The 24,125-nt window shown below is 43.0% G+C and overlaps 1 protein-coding gene across 1 annotated transcript in view; it reads left to right on the top strand.

The window, feature by feature from the left end:
- Positions 1 to 1,531: 1,531 nt before the first annotated feature.
- Positions 1,532 to 24,125, top strand: part of LOC307261367 (ALK tyrosine kinase receptor-like) — a gene marked incomplete at its 5' end in the record, with an annotated part of 326,954 nt that continues 304,360 nt past the window's right edge. Inside the window, one exon of the mRNA XM_080041892.1 lies at positions 1,532 to 2,276. Within this exon, the coding sequence (XP_079898018.1) occupies positions 1,532 to 2,276 (745 nt within the window). The remainder of the gene's footprint in view (positions 2,277 to 24,125) is intronic.

Below are 24,125 nucleotides of genomic sequence, written 5' to 3'. Positions count from 1 at the left end.
GAGACTGTGTTCAGAAAAAATCCAGAGCAATTAGAGCCTTAATGGATTCTTCAGTGAAACTGAAGTGTGTGTGTGTGTGTGTGTGTGTGTGTGTGTGTGTGTGTGTGTGTGTGTGTGTGTGTGTGTGTGTGTGTGTGTGCGCGCGCGCATGTGCTGACGCCATCTAGCGACTGTCTCATCCGAACAACTTCTGGAGAGAGAAAGAGAGAGAGAGAATTGACTTTACTGTAGTTTGGGTGAGGGAGGGGGTGAGTAGAGGATGAGCATTTCCCTGGCATGTGCCCCCCTCTTACCTCTAAACAATTACCCCATGTTTTTCCAATTAAGCAGGTAGTCTGCGTGGCAAATGATCTGGCAAGATTGTGTGAGAGCTCCCCGATGTTTTAAGGGCATATTGTCATCTTCACAGAGGATAAAACAAAAGCCAAATGGGCTCCAAACAAAATTGCCTCCCTCTGAAACTGTTTGATTTGCACACAACCGGGAGAGAGCAGCGACTAATCTTATCCAATTTCCGGACACGCGAAGGCTCGGTGATTCATTGAAAACTCACGAGAGACAAATCTGTTGGGGAGTTGTGTGCTGCCAAACCGACGGAACATGTTCTCATTTTAATAAATATACAGGAAGCATCACGGCTGCGCTGTGGGCGCTTCACACGCGTTCAATAACGGCAGAGGCTCCTGTGCGCACAGAGGCTGAGGGCTTTGTCACAAGGGAAACAAAAACTGCTCATATTGACGTCTTCAAATACATGTGTGAATGACTTTACCGCATGAGCTGGTGTGTCAGACAGACAGAGGCGGGAGCTGCCATTTCTCACCCAATGAGAATCCTCCGCAGACAATTACCCCGGGAAGAAGGCTGCCGCCGGGTTTTTCAATTAGCCATGGGTGTAGGATGTGAATGCTTTTCCCCCATTCAACTTTATCGAATGCTGTGCTCCTCCAAACTCGCTGTGAAACCATGATTTAGTTGCGAGGAGAGAGAGAGAGAGAGAGAGAGAGAGAGAGAGAGAGAGAGAGAGAGAGAGAGAGCCACGCTGCACCCCACTACTGACAGAGAGACCACTTGTACCGCCGTCACAACTGATCCAAGAGACAGGGGGAGTCTTTGAAAGGCACCGGAGCGGACCCGACCGGCATATCAATCAGAGTCCCTGCATGGGTTCGCACTGACGATAAAAGGCATTATACGAAAGGTGCGCGTGTGACCGTCTGCGTGTGTGTGTCTCTGTGTGTGTTTGTGCGGGGGACAGAGAAGGAGAGATGAAGGCACTTTTTCCATTTGAAGATGGAAGGACAGCAACAGTCGCTGACAAACAAATGTAAAAAAGAAAACAGTTTCCCCTCGTCTTGCCACGGGTGCGCACCGGCGAAGAGGCGCAGGACCCGCAGGATCATCGATTCGCACTCTAGTGTGTGCTCTCTGTGCGCTGGTGTGTGAGACGAGCAGGGAGAGGAGGCGGTGAATGGTGGGATTAAAGGGGGTTTTGCTTCTCCTAAACAAATGAGTGAAAACTGTTTAAACCATGGACGCCAGGATATTGTTTTTGCTTGTTTCTTCTGCGGCATGTTTCGCCGGGCTGCAGTGCGCCTCGCCGATAAGGAGCACCGCGGGGATGGATCTACCCACCGCCGGCTCCAGCAGCAACATCAGCGGGGAAAGCGGGGCCAAGAGAGACCTGAACCAAACCATCAACTCAAGGCTCAAGAGGAAAACCCTGGCCGTGGACTTTGCGGTCCCTTCTCTGCTGCGCTATTACCTGGCGGAGTTCATCAAGAGACCCCTGAACGGCGACTGCCAGACACACAGCGGGTGTTACACGGTGCGCGCAAACTTGAAAATGGACTGCATACCTTTGCAGAAAACCATCGCTACTTTCGTCGAGCCCAAGTCTACTGCCGCCACAGACTCTGGGAACGCGTCCAGTGCTGACGGACAGCTCCCCTTCTTCTACACGCGGCCGCTGTCCAAAGTTCTGAAATTGGGCTTGACGAAAGCCAGCAGGAAGTCGAACCAAGTTGTGGTGGAAATAGGAGAGGATATAGTCAACACGGGATGCGGGGGGCTGTCTGTGTACGAGGAGGCCCCGGCGCTCACCCTGGAAATGGATCTAACAACCATTCTGGAGTGGTGGCTGGGCGCGGACGGGGGCCGGCTCAGGGTTCGCCTCATGCCCGAGAAAAAGGCGCAGGTGCCCGGTATAGAGGATCGATACACCACGGCCATACGCGCTGCAGACCCCCGTCTCTACCTTATAGTATCCTCCCACAGTGAGTCTCTCTCTTACTTCTCCCTATGTTGCCCCCCTTCACCCCCCCCCCCCCCCCCCACACACACACACACACACACACACACTCGTACTTGTATCTTTGTGATGACCACCATTGACATATTGCATTGCATAGCCCCTTGCCCTAACCTTAACCATCAGGACTGAATGCCTAACCCCAACCCTCACACTAACATTAACCTAAACCTAATTCCACCATGAACCTCAAAAACTAGTCTCAACCCTCAAATGGCCCTTTTAGAGAAGTGAGGACCAGACAAAATGTCCTCACTTTCCAAAAATGTCCTCACTTCGATGATTAAACGCCTGGATTGGTCCTCGCAAAGCAATGCATGTACAATCACTACACACACACACACACACACACACACACACACACACACACACACACACACACACACACACACACACACACACACAACAGCCGGCCCACAGTAATTCACGTTATTCCCTAATTTTAGTTTTTCCCTATTTTTTATGTTGATTCTGGTGTGTGTCTAAAGATGCGTGCTGCTTGGGCTCCGGCAATGCTTTCATGTTGAAATGAGCGGTTAAAGAAATGTCAGCACATGAAGGAAGCATGGTCTAATGGGAAAGTGTGTGCGTGTGTGTATCACACTTGAATCCATGCATTTGGATTTGTCACTATGATCCAGCGGACTCTCCAGACTCCTGTTTCATTATTGATGCTCATAGCAGCGCTGAGAGACAAAATGCAAGTTGATTTAATTTTCAAACTCTTTCATTATTCCCAGTTGGGATCCATCAATGCAGCATAGCTAGAGATGTGTATCATTATCCCCTTTCTGAGCGGGGGATAAGAGACCTCTTTGCTTCATTATAACACGCCTATATGTGTTCTGTACATTGGATTTTCCTCAACGGTAACTTTTCTAAATTCCCTGAGTCACCCAGTGCTGAAGGAAAGGTTGGTGATTTAAGATCAACAGGCTTTATTTTGATTAGGCACAAATTAAGCCGTTATCTCCAGGAGAGCTTTAGCACTCAATTCCTGAGGGTCCTTTCCTCCTTCTTCTTCTGAGCATCAGCACAATCAGTGTAACTGCTTAATCACTTTGATGAGGGAGGCTGGCCCAGATGAATGCAACTAAACCCCATCAGACGACATGCAATGCAGAGGCCGGCCCAGCTGGGAGCTGAAAGAGCAATGTATTAAGCAGTTTACTACAGGGGGGGTTAGCTCTTGTGAGCTAGCTGGCAACACTGATATCTCTAGCATCTACAGGGCTTCAACCCTGCGCTGCTATTGGTGGAGACAGCCAGCAAGCCTGCTGTTATGCACCAGTTAACTTTAAAACATGTCAAACTTTAAAATATTATTTGTGTTGAAGCTGGAGTGAAATTATTACCAGACATTTGCACAATAGTTTATTTTCACAGACTTTTGAAACGAAGATAAGCCAATTCAAGTCTTTCAATATTTTGATATACTTAATTTTAAATTTAGGCTACACATTTGGTTGATGCTGTGATTTCTATATTGCTCTTACTTACAAAAGAAAGACTGGTGTGGTATTACGCACCAGTTTCTCTTTTGTATGGAAATTCAAGTTCCAAGTAAAAGACAAAAATAAACAAATGTGAATAAAGTACAGTGTGTTTTTTTGAATCCATTAATTCATTGAATTTAAAGGAAAAATACTATACTGTGAGTGTTCCCTTCATATAAAATTACTTTTACCACGATAGAAGATTTGGACCGTACCGCCCAGCCCTAATTGAATATTTGTTATTATTCCTGTCATGTGTTGTGCATGGAACATTCTTTGTTGGTTGAGAACATACTGTAGTGGCTGAGATGGCGAGGAATCATGACACAAGCGCACACACTTGTTACAAAACCTGAATATGTCATTGGTTAAGCAGGGAAGGATATTCTGCGCAAGGGAGAATGCTGTGCTGTGCAGATATTTTAGCTCAGTGGTTACAGAGGGAGCTGCAAGTCATATAATGCGGTGATTGACTCAGAAACCCTTTATACCAAACACTTCACAAAAGAGAAGACTGTAAAACCGTAGACCATTCCAAAAACACTTTGAAACATTAGATCCAACATGTTTTAGAAGAAGCAGATGAGATAAGATAACGAGATATCATTATAGCCTCACTCCTTGATTCACTCAAATTCTGTATGTGTGCATTACAGGCAAGGGAGTGCAAAGTGAGCAGCTCTCATTTGCATTAATAGGCTGCCATCCGTTGTTTATTGCACCCCTCCATCCTCCGTCCTGGTATAACCCAGGAATTGATCAAGTCTTTAATCATTAAGGAGTGTGCTGCTCAGAGCAGCAGGGGCTTCCTGGAGGAAGCTTCACCAAGGAAATAGGCTCTATACTCTATAAGCACATCCATTTGAAATCCATTCCATTTGAAATCTGTTATGGGAAGTTTGGAAACAGCATTCCCACAGTGACCTTTTGTCAAACTGCAGTGAAGACAGGACAAATCACAGCATTCTTTGTACCAAAGACAAAGACAAACCCAAATGGAGAAAGCACACTTTCTGGATAGTTGTCAGTTTATTCTAATAAGCTAATTACGAGGTTTGCATTCAAGTGATGAAAGTGTAAAAATGATATAAACATGCACTTTTTAAATGTTGGTTAGATAATATCTTCTGAGACTTCACTGTGATATTCAATCAGCATGGTTTAACAATGTGGTTAACATGCCCAAATGTTCTTTTACAGCAACTTCTAAACTAGATTTAAACCCAACAAGCCCATATTAAGCAAAAACCACTGAAGGCTACATCTGGATACTTCACAAAAATATGTGCACATATTTTATTTATGTATTGATTTATTAGAGCTTTTATTGTGGACAAAATAGCTTTACATGTCTTTGGGAACTGTAAATTGGGATATAAATTGAGGGTTGGTTCTGTTTTTTTTTTCTTTTTGTTGCTTTGCACACTGTCACTTCTCACATCACATCAACATGCAGGTTAAATGAATTGGTTCCTGTGTAATTGGATTTATAGCACAATGTCAGCTAGGACAGGATTGTTTAATGTCATCATTTATCGACCGTTACCAGATTATTACTGTGGTCCTATGATGTCATGTTATTGTTCCACATATTAATGATGTCAGCATTAATGATTCTGAGCGGACTTTAATTAAAGCAGGAGGGCAGCTCATTGCTGTGAACATCAGTTTCATTTGAGAGATGAAGCTCTGTATTGACGTCTGGAAATAGTGGTTTGACAAAATAATCTTAACTCAAGGCCAATGTTGTTGTTTTTTTAGCTTTCACTGGACCTTATCATTTATATCTGCGTAAAGATTTTTCTCACTTGTCATGTGATCAAAACTTTGTTCATGTGATAACGTTCATACGTATATGGTGAGTTTAATTATCCTTAGTTATTTTACATGTTCAGTACTGTGGCTATATTTCAATAGGCCTATGCTGTTATAGCATATACTTAAAAGTCACATATCTTCTTTTCTGCCTCTGTCTGAAATGCTCCGCTTTAGAGCCTGTCTCTTTAAGCCCTTCAGAAATCCCAGTCTGCTCTGATTGGCCCGGGATCTAACTGCTGGTTTGAATCTTACTGCCAGTTAGATTCAGGGGAATTTGGGTGTGTGGCTTATCACATGTGGATGTAGTGCTAACTGGATTGTGGGTCAGAATTGCCCAAATAGGATGCTGTTTTCAACACTAAAATGAAAATGTAATGTAGTAATAATAATAATGGATTGGATTTATATAGCGCTTTTCAAGGCACTCAAAGCGCTTTACAGGGTTCCAGGTTCCATTTGTTCACACACAGTCATACCAGTGGTGGTAAACTACGAGAGTAGCCACAGCTGCCCTGGGGCAGACTGACGGAAGCGAGGCTGCCATTCCGCGCCATCGGCCGCTCCAACCACCACCTCAAACACACAGCAATCATACACATTCACTCAAGGCACGGTGAAGGTGGGTGAAGTGTCTTGCCCAAGGACACAACAACCATGACATAGGTGGCCAGGCGGGGATCGAACCGCCAACCCTTGGATCGTTGGCCAACCCACTTAACCACCTGAGCCACAGTCGCCCCATCCGACATCCAGATATTATATACCATACTAAATCTGGACACAAGAATCGGGACATCCTAAATCTTTTTTTAACCATACTAAATAGTAGATAGCATGGGTATTGGAACACAGCCTACGTTTTGTTGGTAATAGGGGTGAAGGGGCGTGGCCATTGAAAAACCATGAACAAGGACAGTTTGTGTAATAGGTAACTACATTCCTGTGCAGAAAACAGATAGATGGTGAAACATTGGGAAATGACCTGTGTTGTTGTTTCTGTGATATGCAGGTGCATGCCTTATACTCTGTGAGAATAACTGTGAAATTCTGTTTTTGTAAGTAACAATACATTTGTATTTTTGCTTAAGCCTCCTTTGATTCACTGTTCACAAAGGAAGAGTGACTCCATTAGCCTAACACTGTATGCCCACCGATTCCTATTAGGAGTCTCTGTTGCATGTTTGCGTGCAGTAGCTGTTATTATCATCAGCATTTATTACATAATGTGTTTCTGCGAGGCACCAATGTGTTTATGCACTGTTGATGCACAGACAACCACAAGCCCTGTTGCCCCCCCCCCCACACACACACACAAACACACAAACAACCACAGCTGTTTTCCCTCCATCCATTCTTTTCCCCTCTTACATACAAACTCCCTCCTGCCAGTGTCACGCAAATTCCCTCCTCCGTATATACTCAACTCAAGTCCCTAATGTGTGTTGTCTCGCTCTGTCGCCTTACACACCCCTGATTGGCCAGTGTTTGGCATTTTTTCTGTGTAATGTGCGTGTTACACTTGTTTATTTTTTCCCCCTCAGCCTCCGGTAAAATGCAGGATATTAGCATGAAATAAATACCAACCATGGCAGCCGGAATAATTGGACGATCAGGAAATGCGCCTACCTGAACCCAGGCCTTTTAACTATGCTCAGTTAATTTATTCTTACTTGCCCTATAGGGGAGATCATTAATGAGAAAAATGCTTGTATGACTAAGAGCGTAGGAAAATCATGAGAAACAGTGCTGTGCAGGTGTGATAGAGATTTGACCTCTACTTTATTAACCTCTGTTATGTTCTACCAAGCCGAGCCTATAAAAAGGTTGCCGGCAAGTCATTTAAATGATCTGAGTACTGGAGGTGGGAGGAAGTGGGGGAGCGCTTGCTTTGTTAACCTGCACATACCTGCTGCCAAGGCTCTTGAAGATGTTGGTGTTCCTCGGTGCACCATGAGCAGAGAGAGACTTTCTAAACACACCTAACAAGATGGGATGTGATTGAAGCTACTGCAGTAAAATGTTTGCTAGCATCATGCTCCAGAGGAAAGCGTGTCAGGGGCTTATCTCCCCATGTTTGCCTCCGAGCTCCGCTGCAAACAATGCAAACACATTCTCTCATGAGCTTTCTATTGAGCTCCCCCGGCTGCCTTTTCCCTTAGGGAAGGCTTAAAACAGGATCCTAGCAGTGTGCGCACGTCTAAGCCCTTCAGGCAAATCGCGCAATTTATTTTGAATAATAAAGAAAGTCAACAATAAGTTTTGCAAAAAAAAAGTTACTTCACTCAAAGGTACTTTGTTTTACCCAAAGTTGCTTGTGGCCCGTTTTTTTCTGAAGAAGTGTCTCCTTGAAAGATGAATGCACCATTCATTTTGCTTGTCCCAAATAATCTTTTCTCTTTTCTCCTGACAAAGTAGTTTGGATAAAAGTCTCAAGAGAAGCTGCAGCAGCTTAAGTGACTGTGAATAGTTTGCTTTGTGTTTTGTATCAAAGTACGGCAGAAAAGTTTAATTTTTTGCCTTTTTTGTATTCAGTTATTTCATGTTCACTTACAGGCGCCTGTAAACAAATAACAGATGGATAGACTCCTATATAAGTTATATGTCATTATCCATCATTATTTTTTGAATAATTAATACAGTTTGAATTACGTTGGTGTATTTTGATGAAACTTAGCTGAACATATTCAAGTTCTTTATTTGTTACATGCACAACAATTACATTAAGGCAGTAGCCTAGTTGGCAGTAGCTTAAACCTAGTTCTATCTCAATGCTTGAAAAAATATACCTTTAAAATCCATCAAGAAAAAAATATATTGTAAAATGAAAACAATGGTGTTCAGTACTGATTAAGTATTGTTGATAACCAACTGAGCAATTGATTGAAGAGGAAAATAATCAAGAGTTGCAGCCCTAGATTTTGTTAGTTTGATTGTCAGTGTTTATGTGTTAGACCTGTGTTACACACTGGTGTTTGCCCTGGTTGTGCTCTCTCCAGACTTAAGCTTTGTTTTCATACAGTGTATTTGATATGCAATTCTACGTCAGATGTTTCTATAATGAAAGTCATTGCAAATAATGTCAGCCCTAATTTGAAAATACTTTACGACTATTACACTTTACAAGGCAGTAACTCTGAATGGTAAGGTGTAAGGTGACCTTGAGTGCTTTGATAGGCAAAATAAAATGTATTATTATTATTACACCTGAGTCCCATTCTCCGTATGGTCACACTTTGGATCATTCTCAGTATCCAGGGTGTTGTTAAAGCCCCTGTAAACCCAAACCCAGTTAATCCTTCCGACTATATAATTTTGAGAGTTAGTTGCATAATAGTAAGCATAAAGATATTGTCATTTAAATTGTATAACATTTACAGAAATTCAGTTTACATGAGGCGGGCTATACTCTGGTTCTTATGACACAGTAAATATTTTGAACCAATCACTGCAGTTCTCAGCCCGAACATTCTCATAAAGCAATGACCATGGAGACCATTGCATTAGGCCACACCCACAGAGTCCTGTCAAACGGTCTAGACAGTAAGCAAGCTGTTTTTTAACTAAGTTTTCTAATATTTACGAAAATATACTTTTATCAGATTTTTGTAAAAGCTATTTGAGACACCCAACTCTGATATCATACCTTGATTTTTAGTATTTCAAACCAGGCTTCCAGGGTCTTTAACCCCACATGACTTTTCAAACTTGACTGGGTTCTGCAACCATACTTACTGTCATGCTCATCTCGGCATGCATGTCCTGAGCATGTCATGACATTGTACTGCTGGCCTGACAATATTCATCAACTTCAATTTATTCCGGAGGCTTGAAGAAGAAATTCTGCAGTTGGGAAGGCTCTCCATATTCTGACAACACAGTCCCATGGCAAGCGTATTTTATTGCCCATTAAGCCTTTGCGTTTCAGAGTTGTTGTTTTTGGGCTCCAAATGTGCTATTTTTTTGTGACAGAGATTGGATGTTGGAGTGGCATCGTTCCCCAATGCAGTTAACCAAACATTGCACAGTGTGTGTAATCACTTTACTGGGAACGCAGCCTAGATTCAAAACATCTTTGCACCTGTTGACCCTTTAATTTAGTCCATCCAGGTGGAAGAGCCACAGGAAAAGTGACACGACTTTGCGATTGGCGAGGTGTGTGGATCTCAGTGGCAATCAATGAGACTCCTGACATTCAAAGCTTGTATCAATCAGCCACTTAATGGGGAAATCAATAGAGAAGTCAGAATGGCATTTCACTTTATTATTTAAGCATTTCTATGATCAATTTAACTCAAGGAGTCTGCGGTGTGTTGTGACACCCCCACAAGGCCCCTTCCACGCTGATCGATACTACAACTTTCAATGAGCGCCATCAAGTGCTGCTGTGTGTCTCAGTGTTGGCTTGATTTTAATGGCATGAGAGTAAGACTTTCCAAATCAAAGGAGTCTTTTGTCCGTCTGTGATAAGTACTGTGTGAAGCAGCGGTGAGTGTGTCAGATCTTACCTCGTGATTGGTTACAACCATTGATTCTTCACAGATGTTAACAATGAGCAACTTTCTTTTTTTCTGCATTTTTCAGTTCTCAAAATTCAGTGCCCACTTTACTGAGCTAAACGGGGGACAGAGCAATGATGTCGTTACCACCTTACAGACTCACCACATATTCACATTCCCACACAATTGCTCACATAGAGCTACATATATCAAATGTAGGCCCTTTCTATTCCTATTGGCCCCTGTCGAAAAAAAACAGCTTTTATCTGTGTCACCATGTCCAATGTGGATGGTTGGAACTTTATGCCTTTTAATGAGATGGCCCCTGAACCTGTTCGCACTCACTCACGACAGTCACATTGAACAGGGCTGCTGCCAGCAAATAATGAGACGGCAAATTCTTCTTGACTTAATGGAACAGGAGAAATCTTTTTTCTGTTGTGTGTGTGTGTGTGTGTGTGTGTGTGTGTGTGTGTGTGTGTGTGTGTGTGTGTGTGTGTGTGTGTGTGTGTGTGTGTGTGTGTGTGTGTGTGTGTGTGTGTGTGTGTGTGTGTGTGTGTGTGTGTGTGTGCCAGCCCCTCACATTAGTTGGCCCCATCTCAAGAGCTGGGGGAGCAGCAAACTGTTACCCAAAAAGACAAGCTGTTAGTATTCTGTACCCTATCATACTTTCAAAATAAAATATGAAAATGTGGCGCTTGCTAAATCAGGAGCTTCTACGGATGAGCATCTTGACAGAGTAAACAGCAGCTAATTCCTTCTTTTTTTAACGATATTAATCACCCTCATGTGGTTACATTGCATGTGTCACTGTTATGTCAATGAGCCGGACTCAAGGTGACTTTAATGGTGATTTCCAGTTTCACTTCTTATTCAGCAATGTATTTTAACCACCTTGTTTTCCCCGATGTTTAAGTTATTTATGCCACTTGCCTGCTCTTTAAAAAAATAAAACGCAAGCTGCCTGTTTGATTAATGGTGATTCTTATAAGAGGCCTCGGTGCAGGACTTTAGCTGGGAGCAAGGTGTGGAGAGGAATGCACAGTGTACAGGAGCTGAATGTAAAAATCACACACTTCGACTTCCATGATGAGATAAATAAATAACGTGCATAAATGAGTGGTCCCAGGCTCTCCTCTCCAAGTTGCACATTGTATACCATGTGGACATATCTATTTGTGTATGTGTTGTGTTTGCCAATTTAAATGCCATGCTGCTCTTTTCTACCCTTGTTAGCAAACTGTGTCATCTTTTTTTAAGCAAAGTAATATACTAGATATACTTTGGTTTCTACCCCTATGGAAGTATATAAGGTGTGCACAGATTGGTAGAACTGTAGTAAGCTATTCTGTGCACCTCAAATAGTAACTTAAAAGGTTAAATCAAATTGTTCCTCTCAAAACAAAAAGATTGTAAATGTGACAGGGCTTTTGAGTTGGAATGCATTAAAGTACAGTTGCCTAGGATATCATGTCCACCCATGCATTGGTTGAGCTTTAGAAAAGGTTTGATGGAAATTAGGGCTGTCAAGCGATTAAAAAAAATAATCTAATTAATTACAGGCTCTGTGATTAATTAATCTAAATTAATCGCATACTTTTATACCTGTTTATAAACGGCTGTATAGCCTGCTACAGTTTGTTTTTCTCTCTCTCTCTCTCTCTCTCTCTCTCTCTCGCTCTCCATCTCTCGTAACTTCTGTCTCCACAACAGACAGCGCTGCACTGCCACAGATGCCTATGCCGATTCATTCACCATCGTCATACTCATAGGCAACAATATTGACACACACACACACGGGGCGGGTGTCCGTTTACGCGGGAGACGAGACAGCTAGCAAACAAAATTGAGACACACGGAGGAAGATTGAGAGATACTGTTTTGAACCTATACATTGTTGCACCCACTAAATCAATAATGCACAGACACTGCGGAGAATAAAGTAAGATGTCTTCCTACCTCCATGCTTATTTGCCCGAAGCATCCCATAAACCGTCCATAGAGCCCTCGGCCCCCTGCTTTTCTCTTTACTTTTCTCCCTTTCACCCGTGCGGGCTGTGTATGCAAGCTTCAGGTGCAGCTCGGTGCAGCTGCGCACCACTTTTGCACTGGGTCAAAAAGCATTATAGAAGTACGATTAATCTGCGTTAATTTTTTTAATCGCGTTAATTTTTCTGTGATTAATTAATCGAAATTAACACGTTAATTTGACAGCCCTAATGGAAATACATAATTTAGAAAACTCCCACTTATCCCACTTAAAATGGTGGTTGTTTGTTTGCTCAAAGCACAATATCGATGTATTTCTCAGTGGCGTTTTGAAAAGCTTTGAAATAACCAAACATTTTAGCAGGTTTTTCTATAAGGCAGACATGATATTCACTGCCTGAATAGCTGTGTCTTCTATTCACAGGAATCAACAAGGAAATATATAATGCTCAAAGAATAGAGGACTTTTGGTAAGACTGTGCGAGACGTTCTTTTTTGGCTTTAAATGAGCTACTTTTTATATTTTTATATATTCAAGCAGGGAAAAACATACATTTATGATGTGCATATCGTTATTAGATAGGGCAAGGTCCTTTCTATTTGAGGTCACTCTAATAGTCCATTTAGCTGTTGATGTTAACTGATGTGTGCTGTTTTCCTTCACTTGTTTTCAGTAAGTTACTAACTTGAAGGAACAGAGGAAAAGAAGGGAGGAAAGAGTGGGAGCAGGAGACAGAAGTAAACAGACCTAATTGGCCCTAGGTCTCAGACTGTCCCATCTTCTAGATTTGTGTCTGCATTTTAATTAGCATAACATTCGGCACAGCAGGCTGTAAAACTGCAAACTCCTGAACTGTAAAAGCTTTGCGGAGTGTAACTTGGGCTCTGAACTTTAAAAAGCACTAAATCAATCTGCATTATTTAGCTATTTTCTTTGTATTCATTTTGGCAACTTGTGGGCGCAAAAGGAAGAATGTTTCCATATCCAGCAGACCTGGAGCATTAGCATTCATTTGGAGTTTTGTTTCTACTCACCTGTTGAATGTGCATGTACGCCATATAAGCAAAATCACTATTCTCAACCACTTCAGTTGCCAACACTGTTTGGTGGTAATTCGCTCTGGTATCTTCAATACAAGTTCCTCCTTTCACAATGTAATGATAGATACAACAAAATGAGTTATTAGAGCAGGTTTAAGGATCATTAAAAATGCACAGCCATATAGGAGGATATTACAGGTCCTTGAAAGAGACTTTCAAGCCTCCTATTTCATTTTCCTGCAATATTGGCAAGATGGCAGCACACAAATAGAAGGGGAAAGAAGGGATAATTTTAGGGGCTAACGTAACACTCCCATTGTCTTTCCAGTCCAGTGGAGCACTATCACTAAGCTGTTCTCTCCTTGTCAGACTGGTCATGGTTTTCATACATCTTAAACCCAAACTCTCATTTGAGCTAAATCAGACCCAGGGCCCTGTGACTCCAAACCACTGAGCACAGAGCATCAGACGGGAACAAGGAGAGTCTGTAGAAAAAGCTCCCAGTGTTCACCTGCAGTTTAAAAGGACATTAACGGATGTGGCCTGATGCAGTTGCCATACACACACAAAGCACGGCCGCCTCTTTAAAGGAGCAGCCTTGGTGCTCTAGGCCACATCCCTTAAGCCCCTATCTCACTGGGCTGCGACTGTTTGCGACAAGTTGGAGACTGCATTCGCAAACGAGTCTCTAAACTGTCTCCAAACGTTCGCGGAGGTCTCAATTTCCTCGCATGAGTCGCAGAGCCGCGCAGTCTTGTCGCATGAATTTTGAACATGTTCAAAAAAAGTGTGCGACAAATCTAGTCTCAGAGTGGTCGCAGGTGTGTCGCACGCGTCGCAAACCCTTCTCAATTTAGTCTCCGCGAGTCAGAAAGTGCGAGAAGTGTGAGACAACTTTGAGAGGGTTTGGCGAGTGTTTGGCGACGTATGAAACTAAATTGCGACTGCTTTGAGGCATATAATTTTAGGGACACAAATGAGACTGACATTCCGTTCGTGCGACACTCGGCAGACGTTCGTGAGACATAAATGCGACCTCCCGGCAAGGACATTTGCAAACGTGTCGTGAGGAACCAACTCAGTGAGACTGCAAGTGAAAATTGACGCAAATTGGCATATTTTGTCGCAATTTTGTGTCTCCAGCTGGTCGCAAACAGTCGCAGCCCAGTGAGATAGGGGCTTTAGCTCCCTTTATGATCTGTAATGGGATTGTTGAGGAGAGCCAGCAGCGTCCTCATCACAGGACAAAAAAACACTTAATGGATATGATTTTCCCTGAAAGACCGAGAAAGAGCAGTTTTACTCACTGAACCCGCTTATCCATTATTTACCCAGCATCCCTGTACGCCCTCCATTCACCTTTCTAGAGAAGAGGCAAGCATGCCAATCTTCCCTGTATCACCCCTAGCATTCACTGTGTGTGTGTGTGTGTGTGTGTGTGTGTGTGTGTGTGTGTGTGTGTGTGTGTGTGTGTGTGTGTGTGTGTGTGTGTGTGTGTGTGTGTGTGTGTGTGTGTGTGTGATGGGCAGGTTGTTGACAGACAGCGATGAAGAGGCAGAGCAGCAGTGCCATGAGAGAGGCTGTGTTGTGTCTTATCAGGGCACAGGCTCCCAGCATGCTCACTGGTCTGAACCGGCTCCAGGGATAGAAGTGTAACTTGCTCCGCTGCTGAGATGGCTAGAAGTGAATAAGGAGCGGTGCCGCCCCGTTGTTTTGAACCTGTTGTGCTCATCACAGGTGGAGGTATAGTGCTAGGGAAGGTTGGTAATGAGAGACCGTGGCTTCTCTCCTTGTGCCGTCACAAAGGGAGAGATATCTGACTTGTTTTTTTTGTCTCATTCCTTGGGAGTCTCTTGTCACACTTTGGACCCATATATTTATGTTGAAAAAACATGCAAAAAGGGCCTTTTCCAGGTGACCTTTGCTTTTTATTTTAAAAATAAATCCATAAACAGGCCCTTCACTGATTTTACATGTCAAAGTTAATATACTAATCATATGGTTTGCCAGTCAGCCTGTAAAACAGTTGTGTTACTTCCTCTGTAGCTGTGGAGGAGCTATGTCTGAGAAAATGACCATAGTGGTGTCATCAGCCGTATTGCACTTGCCATGGAGACAGCAACATTTTGAAGAGAAGACCTGTGTTAGAGTGGGTGTTTGGATTTTGAAAGATGTGAATTTCTCACCTGACAGGGATGGTTTAAAAAAAGACAATGTCAAGTTGCATTGTGGGAACTGAAGTAAAATAATAATAAGTAAATCCGAGCATGTACTTTCCAGGGAATTCTCAGTTCATCCCTCAAGAGTGTACTATTACGTGCCTGGACGGAAAAATAATCGTTATGCAAATTCCTTCATTCCCTCGGCTATCAAGCTAGTAAACGCAACCCGCTGATCTGTGCACTTGTAGTCACTTGCATGTTCATGTTTGATTGCTGTTGTTAGTTTATGTATTTATTTATTCATTCTATTTACATGGATGGGAGAGACTGTATGAATGGATTGCCCTTTTGGGATTAATGAAGTATTCTTTGTAGAAAATACATTTGTTTCAGCCAAAGTTAATATGATGTTTCATAACTCTGCGTTAGCTAAATCAATCTGCATCTTTGTTGTGATGGTGGCGTGTGTAGGTTTATAGAAAGGGATTGATATCACCACCATGGCTCGGCAAGGAAACTGTAGAAGAGGGAATTTTTGTACTGAAAAGAGCAACTTTGATTCTCTGTCAAATGACCCAGACTGGTCTAGCCTCATATTAGTTTTGGCTGAACTTTCCAATGCATTTCTGCACAGAATGGGGAGTCTGGATTTTGTCCTCGATAACTTAGTGTAGTCGCAGTACAAAGGAACCCGTTCAGTGCCACAGAATGGAAAGACTCCAACCAATATGTTGTAATGGACATTTGGCATGTCTATGTATTAATACAATATACTTAGGGGAAAAAAGCCTTGTTTGGTATCAATAATTGTTATGAATGAATTCATGTATCCTGCCTTTCTACAAAAGTATGTCACCTACTAATCTCAATGTGACATCAGTATGGGCGGATACATATCCCCCATTCATCAATAACATTTTGTGAGAAAGTAATTCTCATAAGTGGTGGAAATGGAGCTGATGAAGCATTCATAGATGCTGATGTTTGCTGCATTTTACTTCTTTTTTTTACATGAATTGTGCACAGCTGAAAGGCCTGGCATTCTCCCCATCTCTCTTGTCTTCAGACATCAGCATTTTCAATTGTTGTTTCTATTTGGGCAAGTGCACAAGCTTGGCAATGCTGGCGTGTGTGTGTGTGTGTGTGTGTGTGTGTGTGTGTGTGTGTGTGTGTGTGTGTGTGTGTGTGTGTGTGTGTGTGTGTGTGTGTGTGTGTGTGTGTGTGTGTTCATTCATGCACGCATGTCCACTAGGGAGCACTGGGTTGCTTTCAGGCAACACAAAGCCTCCTCCTCCTCTGATCTTGCTGTGAACAGTGAGCCAGAGCTAACAGCTAGCAGCCACATCAGCAGTGTAACATGGGGGTGGGTGGGTGGGGGGAATCAGCACCGCCAGATTTTTTGCTCACTGCCAGCTGGATGACATCACGTTAACCTTGCCATGCTTGCACAAAGTCCATACAATCAAGCCGGGGCACTGTCCTACACACTTTCTCTTGCTACACCTATAACTTTACTATATGAACTACAACTACTACAGCCTGACCTTGGCTGTTGTTTTTTGCTGCACTAAGTAAAGAAGGAACACGGGGTTGAGCAAAAAGAAGCAGTGCTGCTGGCAGTCAGGCTGTGCAAAGGGGAACAGTTCACACACTGTCCATTTCAGTGTAGAGGTTGGCTCATCACAAATGTTTGTTGTTGTTGTTTTTTTGCTGACCTGTGAATACACTGGAGATAGGACCCCATCTTTAGCCTGATGTAGCAGCTGTGGGCTGAAGCCTTCCAGCTGCAGAGGCTCTGCAGGGAGGCTCATCAGCAGCATGAGTAAATCATGAGGTGAACTTCAGTTGTTTGTCAGTCCAATTATGTCCGAAATGCGCCTTTTGGTTTGCGTGCATCTTTAATTTAGACACAAACTAGCTGTGATTAGCTAGATGCAGAGTTAGGTGTCATTTTCCTTTTTGAACCTACTTAGCCCCATGCAGTCAGTTAGGTTAAAACGTTTCAGAAGCAAAATATAGAGGAAAATGGATGTGACGTTTGAAGTCCTCCTCGCTTAGTTTTGAAGTCCTCAGAGGAAGAGAGTCAGAATGCTAATATGCATCGTAGCGTGATAACAGATACTCTCTGGTGAGTGGGTGTCTGGGTTAGTGGATGTGCCAATAATATGTAATCTCGCTGTGGTGACACGGGCACTTGAAAACATACGGTTGAATATTTCATTCTCGCCTGCCGTTGCAAAGAAAAAGTCTGACTGAACTGTCATGTTATTCTGGATATACGGTTGAAGTTTCCACCAGGCAAAGCCCCTGACTGACAAGTGCAGAGGGGTGGGGCCTTATCAGTCACCTTACAGGCATTTCATTATGAAAAATGCTTGGCTTCTGCACCATCACCGGAAAGATGGTAATGTAACTGCCTCTAGGGCTGGCTGGGGTAAGAAAAAGAGAGAGAGGCTTTAGGACAGAGTATGTAAAGGTTACAAAGTGAACTTGGACACAGTCATTGTTGTTTCTCCTTTATCATTTCTGAGCAGTGGATCTTGTGACCGTAAATGTGCCATGGATCAAGCCACGAGGAATAAAAATGGGACCTGAAAGAGTTGACTCTGTACAAAAGGTACAGTTATATAATAATTATTCCTCTTCTTCCTACATACCACGGGGGCATCGTTACATGACTGGAGTGACTTGGTCCATCTTGCAATGACAAGCCATGTAATGAACTAGCTTTCAGTGACTCAGCCTCTGAGCTGACGGTGTGGCTCCGTGTAGTATAACGGCTTTGACATGGTCCCAGAACAGTGCTCATGTGGTCAGGGCACCGGCACATTTAGTAATAAAAAAAAGGCCAGCGCGACCAGTTCTAGCTTATGACCTATAGGCCTTTCACACCGCCGCAAAATCGGAGCTAGTTCTGGGCTTGTTCGGAGTTAGAGCCAGTGTTTTGGTTTCACACCGCCAGAGAGCCTGCTCCGGGCCGTAAAAACCGGGGGAACTCATACCCCAGGATTGAGCAGGGTTTGATAAGAACTGCTTGCGCGAACGGTTGGGGGAGGGATTATCCTGACCAACCAGAGCAACTCAAACCTCATGCCCGCCATATTTAAAAACACCGCTACTAAGAGACGTAAACATAACATAATTACCGAACGTAGCGATCAAATTGACCGGCGAGAATACGCTGTATGGGTCCTGTTTGCTTAAGAAAGCAAAGCGAGAGCCAACAAGTGTAAAAATAAGACGTATTCGCCGCTGTTGTTGTGCTTAAAGCTAGCGGTAGCTTTAGCGTTAGCCACAAGAGCAGCGGCGTCGGGTGACGTACACACACGTTTACAGTGACGTCATGACGTTGCTCTCTTGCCGGCTCCATGGCTGTCTCCGGTCGATGTGAAACCAACCGGTTCATAACTGGGATAAGGCTGTAACCAGTTTTGAACTGACCCCAACACCAGCCTGGAACTGACTCTTGGTTCATTTTGGTGTGAAAGGCCTACTAGAGGGAGAGGGGTGGGTGTTTTCTCCTCTAGAAGTATAAAGCAAGATTGAGAGCTTCTTGACTTGGCTTATCTTGGAACACAGTTAAGGTCCTTTTCCCTTTTGGCCCCAGACACTTCACTCCACTGATGAGGAGCCGTCCTCATTTAGCCAGGCAGTGTTTACTACAGAGTGCTCATTAAAAGGCCCCGAAGGAGCAAACAGATTTGCAACCAGAAACAGTTCAAATAATGATGAAATTTTTTTCATACTGCTCAATAGCACCTTGAAGGGTGCTGTCCAAGGTGTGTGTGTGTGTGTGTGTGTGTGTGTGTGTGTGTGTGTGTGTGTGTGTGTGTGTGTGTGTGTGTGTGTGTGTGTGTGTGTGTGTGTGTGTGTGTGTGTGTGTGTGTGTGTGTGTGTGTGTGTGTGTGTGTGTGTGTGTGTGTGTGTGTGTGTGTGTGTCTGTTCCAATCGTTTTACTCTCAGAGACACATTCAAGGTCGAGGGTCTGGAACTCTCCTGTCGGAACATTGTATTTATTCTTTTGAATGAAAATCTTGTTCTGCAGTTCTGTCAGTTCTGAATATTGCAGTATGACTCATGCCATCTCCAGTATCTTTTAGAGAAATGTGACAATTAAAATGGCTACCCTTCAAAAACCTTTCCATACAGTTTAAGGAAAATAGGAAAAATTGTGGAGACCAGACAATGCAATTACAGTTCAGTATCTTGTAAGGAATTCGTTTTACCTTATTCCCGACCACACTTAAGTATGAGCAAGCAACAAGACCTTGGAGGGCGATTTACCTAGCTTAGCATAAAGCAGAGGGGAACCGCCAATAATAATAATAATAATAATACATTTTATTTATATAGCGCTCTTCTCTCACTCAGAGCGCTTTACAAAAACAAAACAATAAACAAACAAAAATGTCATGTAGAGTTGGGTTGGTGGGTGAATTAGGGGTAGGCAGAGGAGAAGAGATGGGTCTTGAGTTTGGACTGGAAGATGGTGAGGGACTCAGAGTCACGGATATGTTGGGGGAGGCTGTTCCAGAGCCTGGGAGCTGCCCTGGAGAAAGCTCTGTCACCAAAGCTGCAGAGTTTAGATGTGTGGGTGGAGAGGAGACTGGCTGAGGAGGATCTGAGGGCCCGAGGGGGTTGATAGGGGGAGAGAAGGTCAGTGAGATATGGGGGGGCCAGATGGTTGAGGGCTTTGTAGGTGAGGACCAGGAGTTTGTAATTGATCCGGAAAGAAATGGGGAGCCAGTGGAGCTTTTTGAGGACTGGGGTGATGTGGTTCCACGAGTTGGTGTGAGTGAGGAGACGGGCAGCTGCATTCTGGACACGTTGGAGTCTGTTGATGGAGGTGGTGCTGATGCCGGCGAGGAGTGAATTACAATAGTCAAGGCGGGAGGAGATGAAGGCATGGATGAGTCTTTCAGCAGCATGGGGTGTGAGGGAGGATCTAATCTTTGCAATATTACGGAGGTGATAGAAGGAGGTTTTGACAGTGTGACGGATGTGGGGTTCAAGGGAGAGGGTGGGATCAAAAATTACGCCAAGATTGCGGGGCTGGGGGGAGGGGGAGACCATGGTGCCATCAATAGTGAGTGTGGGGGGGGGTTGTACAATGAAGTCCAAAGTTCAAAATATCCACTGAAACATCTATAACAATGATTTAAAAGGACATTTGATAGTTTTGGAAGAAGCAACGTGGTGTTACTATTTCTTGACAAACTCTTCTTCAGATCCTCTCTCCATTTGTACATTTTATTGTATGGTTGTCAGTGCGTTCATCTTTCATGACTCATGACTGTCTCATGACTGCATTGTAATGGAAAAGCTGAGGCCCATTTTTCATAGACAGCACCATAATGTAAATAGCCATTGCTAAATCATAGAGTATAGTCATTTTAGATTCAATCATTCCTTTGTCATCTTGCCTAATCTTTTGTTGGCCTGCTCGCACAAGATTGATCTCCATCCTTCTGTTTTTTTTTCTTCTACAGCAATATAGGCAATAGGCAATTTTTCACAATGATTTATGCTACATCTGCTGTTGTATCTCCAACTAAACAAGTGAATGTTGGAAAGCTCCTTGGCATCACTCGTGGCAAGCCCCCTTTAGAACCGTGCCAAACACGACTGACTAATGTTGGTACACTCTCTGTGGGCTAGAAAAGCCAAACTATTGTCCAGAGTTAACAGTTTTCAACATCCTGATGTATTTCATGCCTTTCTTACAATGTGCCTGGTTTCTCCATCCCAATTCTGAAGATAAATGGACCTATGCATGCCGACTCAATAAAAAAATAATATATTTGATGCTTGGTTTATACATTTTAGAGTTGGAGAAACAGAATCATTCTTTTGATAAAGCCCTTGGGACTGAGAAAGCATGTTTGGGTCTGGGAGTGTATCCATTGACCAGTAGGGACTGTGAGTCATTTGTCTCCAACTGTCTCTGCTTTGTTATTGAACAGGATTCAATCAGTCCGGCGATGAATGCCAGCTTGACGTTAGAGCAGTAAAATAAAAAAAGAATAAAAAACACAAACAAATGAAAAATACCCAGCTCTCACTCTGATTAAACATCAGTGGAGGAGGCCATTGCAGAAAGAGATGGACTGTATTGGCTTTTGTATTGGCCATCCTGAGTATCTACCTTGAAGAATGTCAGGTTTCGGTCTCTTTTCTCAGACCAAGGATGTGTTTGGTCAGGCCGGGGTGAAAGGAGAATAGCCTTTCAAATATGTATTGAGCTTTCATTTGTTCTCCACAAAAGAAATGGTGTGTTGGTGAAGCTGTACACAAACAGCTGATGGCAACAACAACAAAACATCATAATCGCTCTTGAAAATCTACTGCGGTGGCCATGTTGCCAATGAAAGAAAAGCTCTTTTGATTGATAATCTTAAACTAAGAAAAGGCCCTTAGAATCCACAAAGTGTTATTACCATTAGTATAATTACAAACACTGCCATCTGGTCGGTACACACAACATCACTTATTCAGCTCTAATGTGAGTTGTGACACTTTGAAAGATGTTGTCTGCTCATTGTAGAGAGCTTGCCACATGCCTGTTCGGTTTTCAAAGCTCTCTGCCCTAGGTTCAGTACCTGCCATCAGGTTTATCCCTAGTGGATGACAGCAACTTGTAAGCCAAAGGCAGGGCGCTGAGGGTCCTGCCACTAACCCGAATAGTAATGATCGATTTTCACCATTCATCCCACAGAATCTGCAGATTGGAAAACAAAAGTGAAGAGACAGGACTAGCTAGCGAGAGGTGTAATCTCCCCACGACACGGTGTTTGACACGTGTGCACCAGGGGAGAGATTTGTTGAGATTTGTGCATCGATCCGCTCACTGGCCCCCCTCCACAGGCTCTCTCATTTAAATAAAATGTTCTGTGTGTGTGTGTTGGGGAGGGCGGGGTATTTCAGGTACTCAGAACCATCAAAAGAGTCAATATTTCTCTAAGAACAATGGACTGTTGGGTCGCAATCCACAGGGGACATTTTGTAGGAGAGTGAAGGATGTGCACCCGTTGTCATTTGTGCATTCAACCTAAGTTGATCACACGTCTACAAACAAAAAGTGCAATTTGCAGAATGCTCACGCAGTTAAGCACTCTCTATTTTGGATCAAAGTAGATCAACCCCTAAGACAAGCCTCTTATCCCTAAAAGGACATAAACTCACTCAAGGGAGCTGTTAAGCGTGTCCTCTGGCTCTCTCACTCTGGCCTCATTGCTTTTCTACCACATTTTGTGCGGGAAGCAAGTTCGCATTGTAGGTTGTATTGCCCACTTGTTCCGAAACCTGCTAATGACAATGAAGACTTCGGAAAGGAGTAGAAAAAATATGTAATGCAGAAATATTCAAATACATCTAGAGCCACATGATGAGAAATCAATGTGTGGGAAGAGTCCAACGCTTCACAACCTTATTTAAACGAGCAGCCTCACGTCCAGTATCTTACTCAACCCTTTTTTAACACTGAGTAGTAAAACTGTGAATCCAGTCTTTTTCTCTTTTTTTTTCTTTGACCCAGTGGGAACACAGTGATTAATTACATCTTTGTGCGTTGTCTTCCATCTGGCAGGGTGACTTGTCTCCCCAGGATGAATCACTGCTTAAAGGGCTATACTGTTTCATATGCAGTTGGCTCTTTTGTCACTAAAAGCGATAATAATTTGAGTTCAAATGAGCCATTTTCTCCGGTAATTGAAATGATTTTCTTATTAACATGTTCATTAGCAGTACTTTTCATGATATGCACAGACACTACCACTGCTGTTAGACCTCAGGGTATTCTTAAATTTACGTTAACAGTTTATGGAGCATATGGTGGTTTACGCTATAAAACATAGACTTTTGAAGTAAGAAATAACACATTCATATTCTTGAAAATAATAGCATGACCTTAATATGTTCAGTGTGGTCAGGGGTTTCTGGGCTAGAGCATTGTATGACAAGTAGCTTTGGTGGTGAATGTTAGCTAATGTTCGCAAAGTTTACAGACATATCTGTATATCTGACAGTAATGCTGCAGTTTAGTGACCTGAAAGGTGAGCGCTACAATATAGTGTAACAGTAGCTTTAGATGGTAATAGACAAGTTTAGTAAAGTGACTCAGTAATGTCAGTTTTTCTGGAATATCCATTTAAAGTTAGCTAACATTAGCTTAAATTAATTCATTTAGTTTACTTTTGTGAAAACCATGAAGACAAAATATCATGTGCAACTGTGTGTACTATTTTAACATTGCAAAACTGACTCAGTAATGCCAGTTACACAGCAATATCTTACCTAAGTTTTCCAGTATTAGCTTGCACTAAGTTATTAAGTCATTACAGTGTTTCTTTAAGCAACGCTGTCTGACTTTAAAGCTGACAACACATTGGAATTCTCAATATAGCTGTGAGTCTCTTATTTGATGATGTAATGTTTGACCTCACATTTTTCAACCCTGTGACTCATTTTTTCTTCATTTCACTTAACCACACGTCAAGAGAAAAAACATGTCCAACTTGCCCCTATGTGTTTATGCTGCTCGCTATATTTCAAGCTGTCTGACAGGCCTTGGTTTGATGCTGCTTCAGAGTATACAATATATACCAAGGTAAACACACTCGCATGCCCTCTTCTCAGCTCCAGTGGCGGCCTCGTATAATGAACAGTGGGAGAAGCCTGTCTGTGTGCGAGCTATAGACAGATAAAATAAAGAGGTGCTGAAGAAGAGCGGGATTAAAGCGAAAGCAGGCTTGAGATAGCATGAATGAAGACGGAGGAGAAAGGGATATGTGATGCTTTGTCCAATGAACACTGT

The sequence above is a fragment of the Ammodytes marinus genome, assembly GCF_949987685.1.
Source record: "Ammodytes marinus genome assembly, chromosome: 15".
Taxonomy (NCBI): domain Eukaryota; kingdom Metazoa; phylum Chordata; class Actinopteri; order Uranoscopiformes; family Ammodytidae; genus Ammodytes; species Ammodytes marinus.
This window is presented reverse-complemented; position numbering and strand designations above follow the sequence as displayed.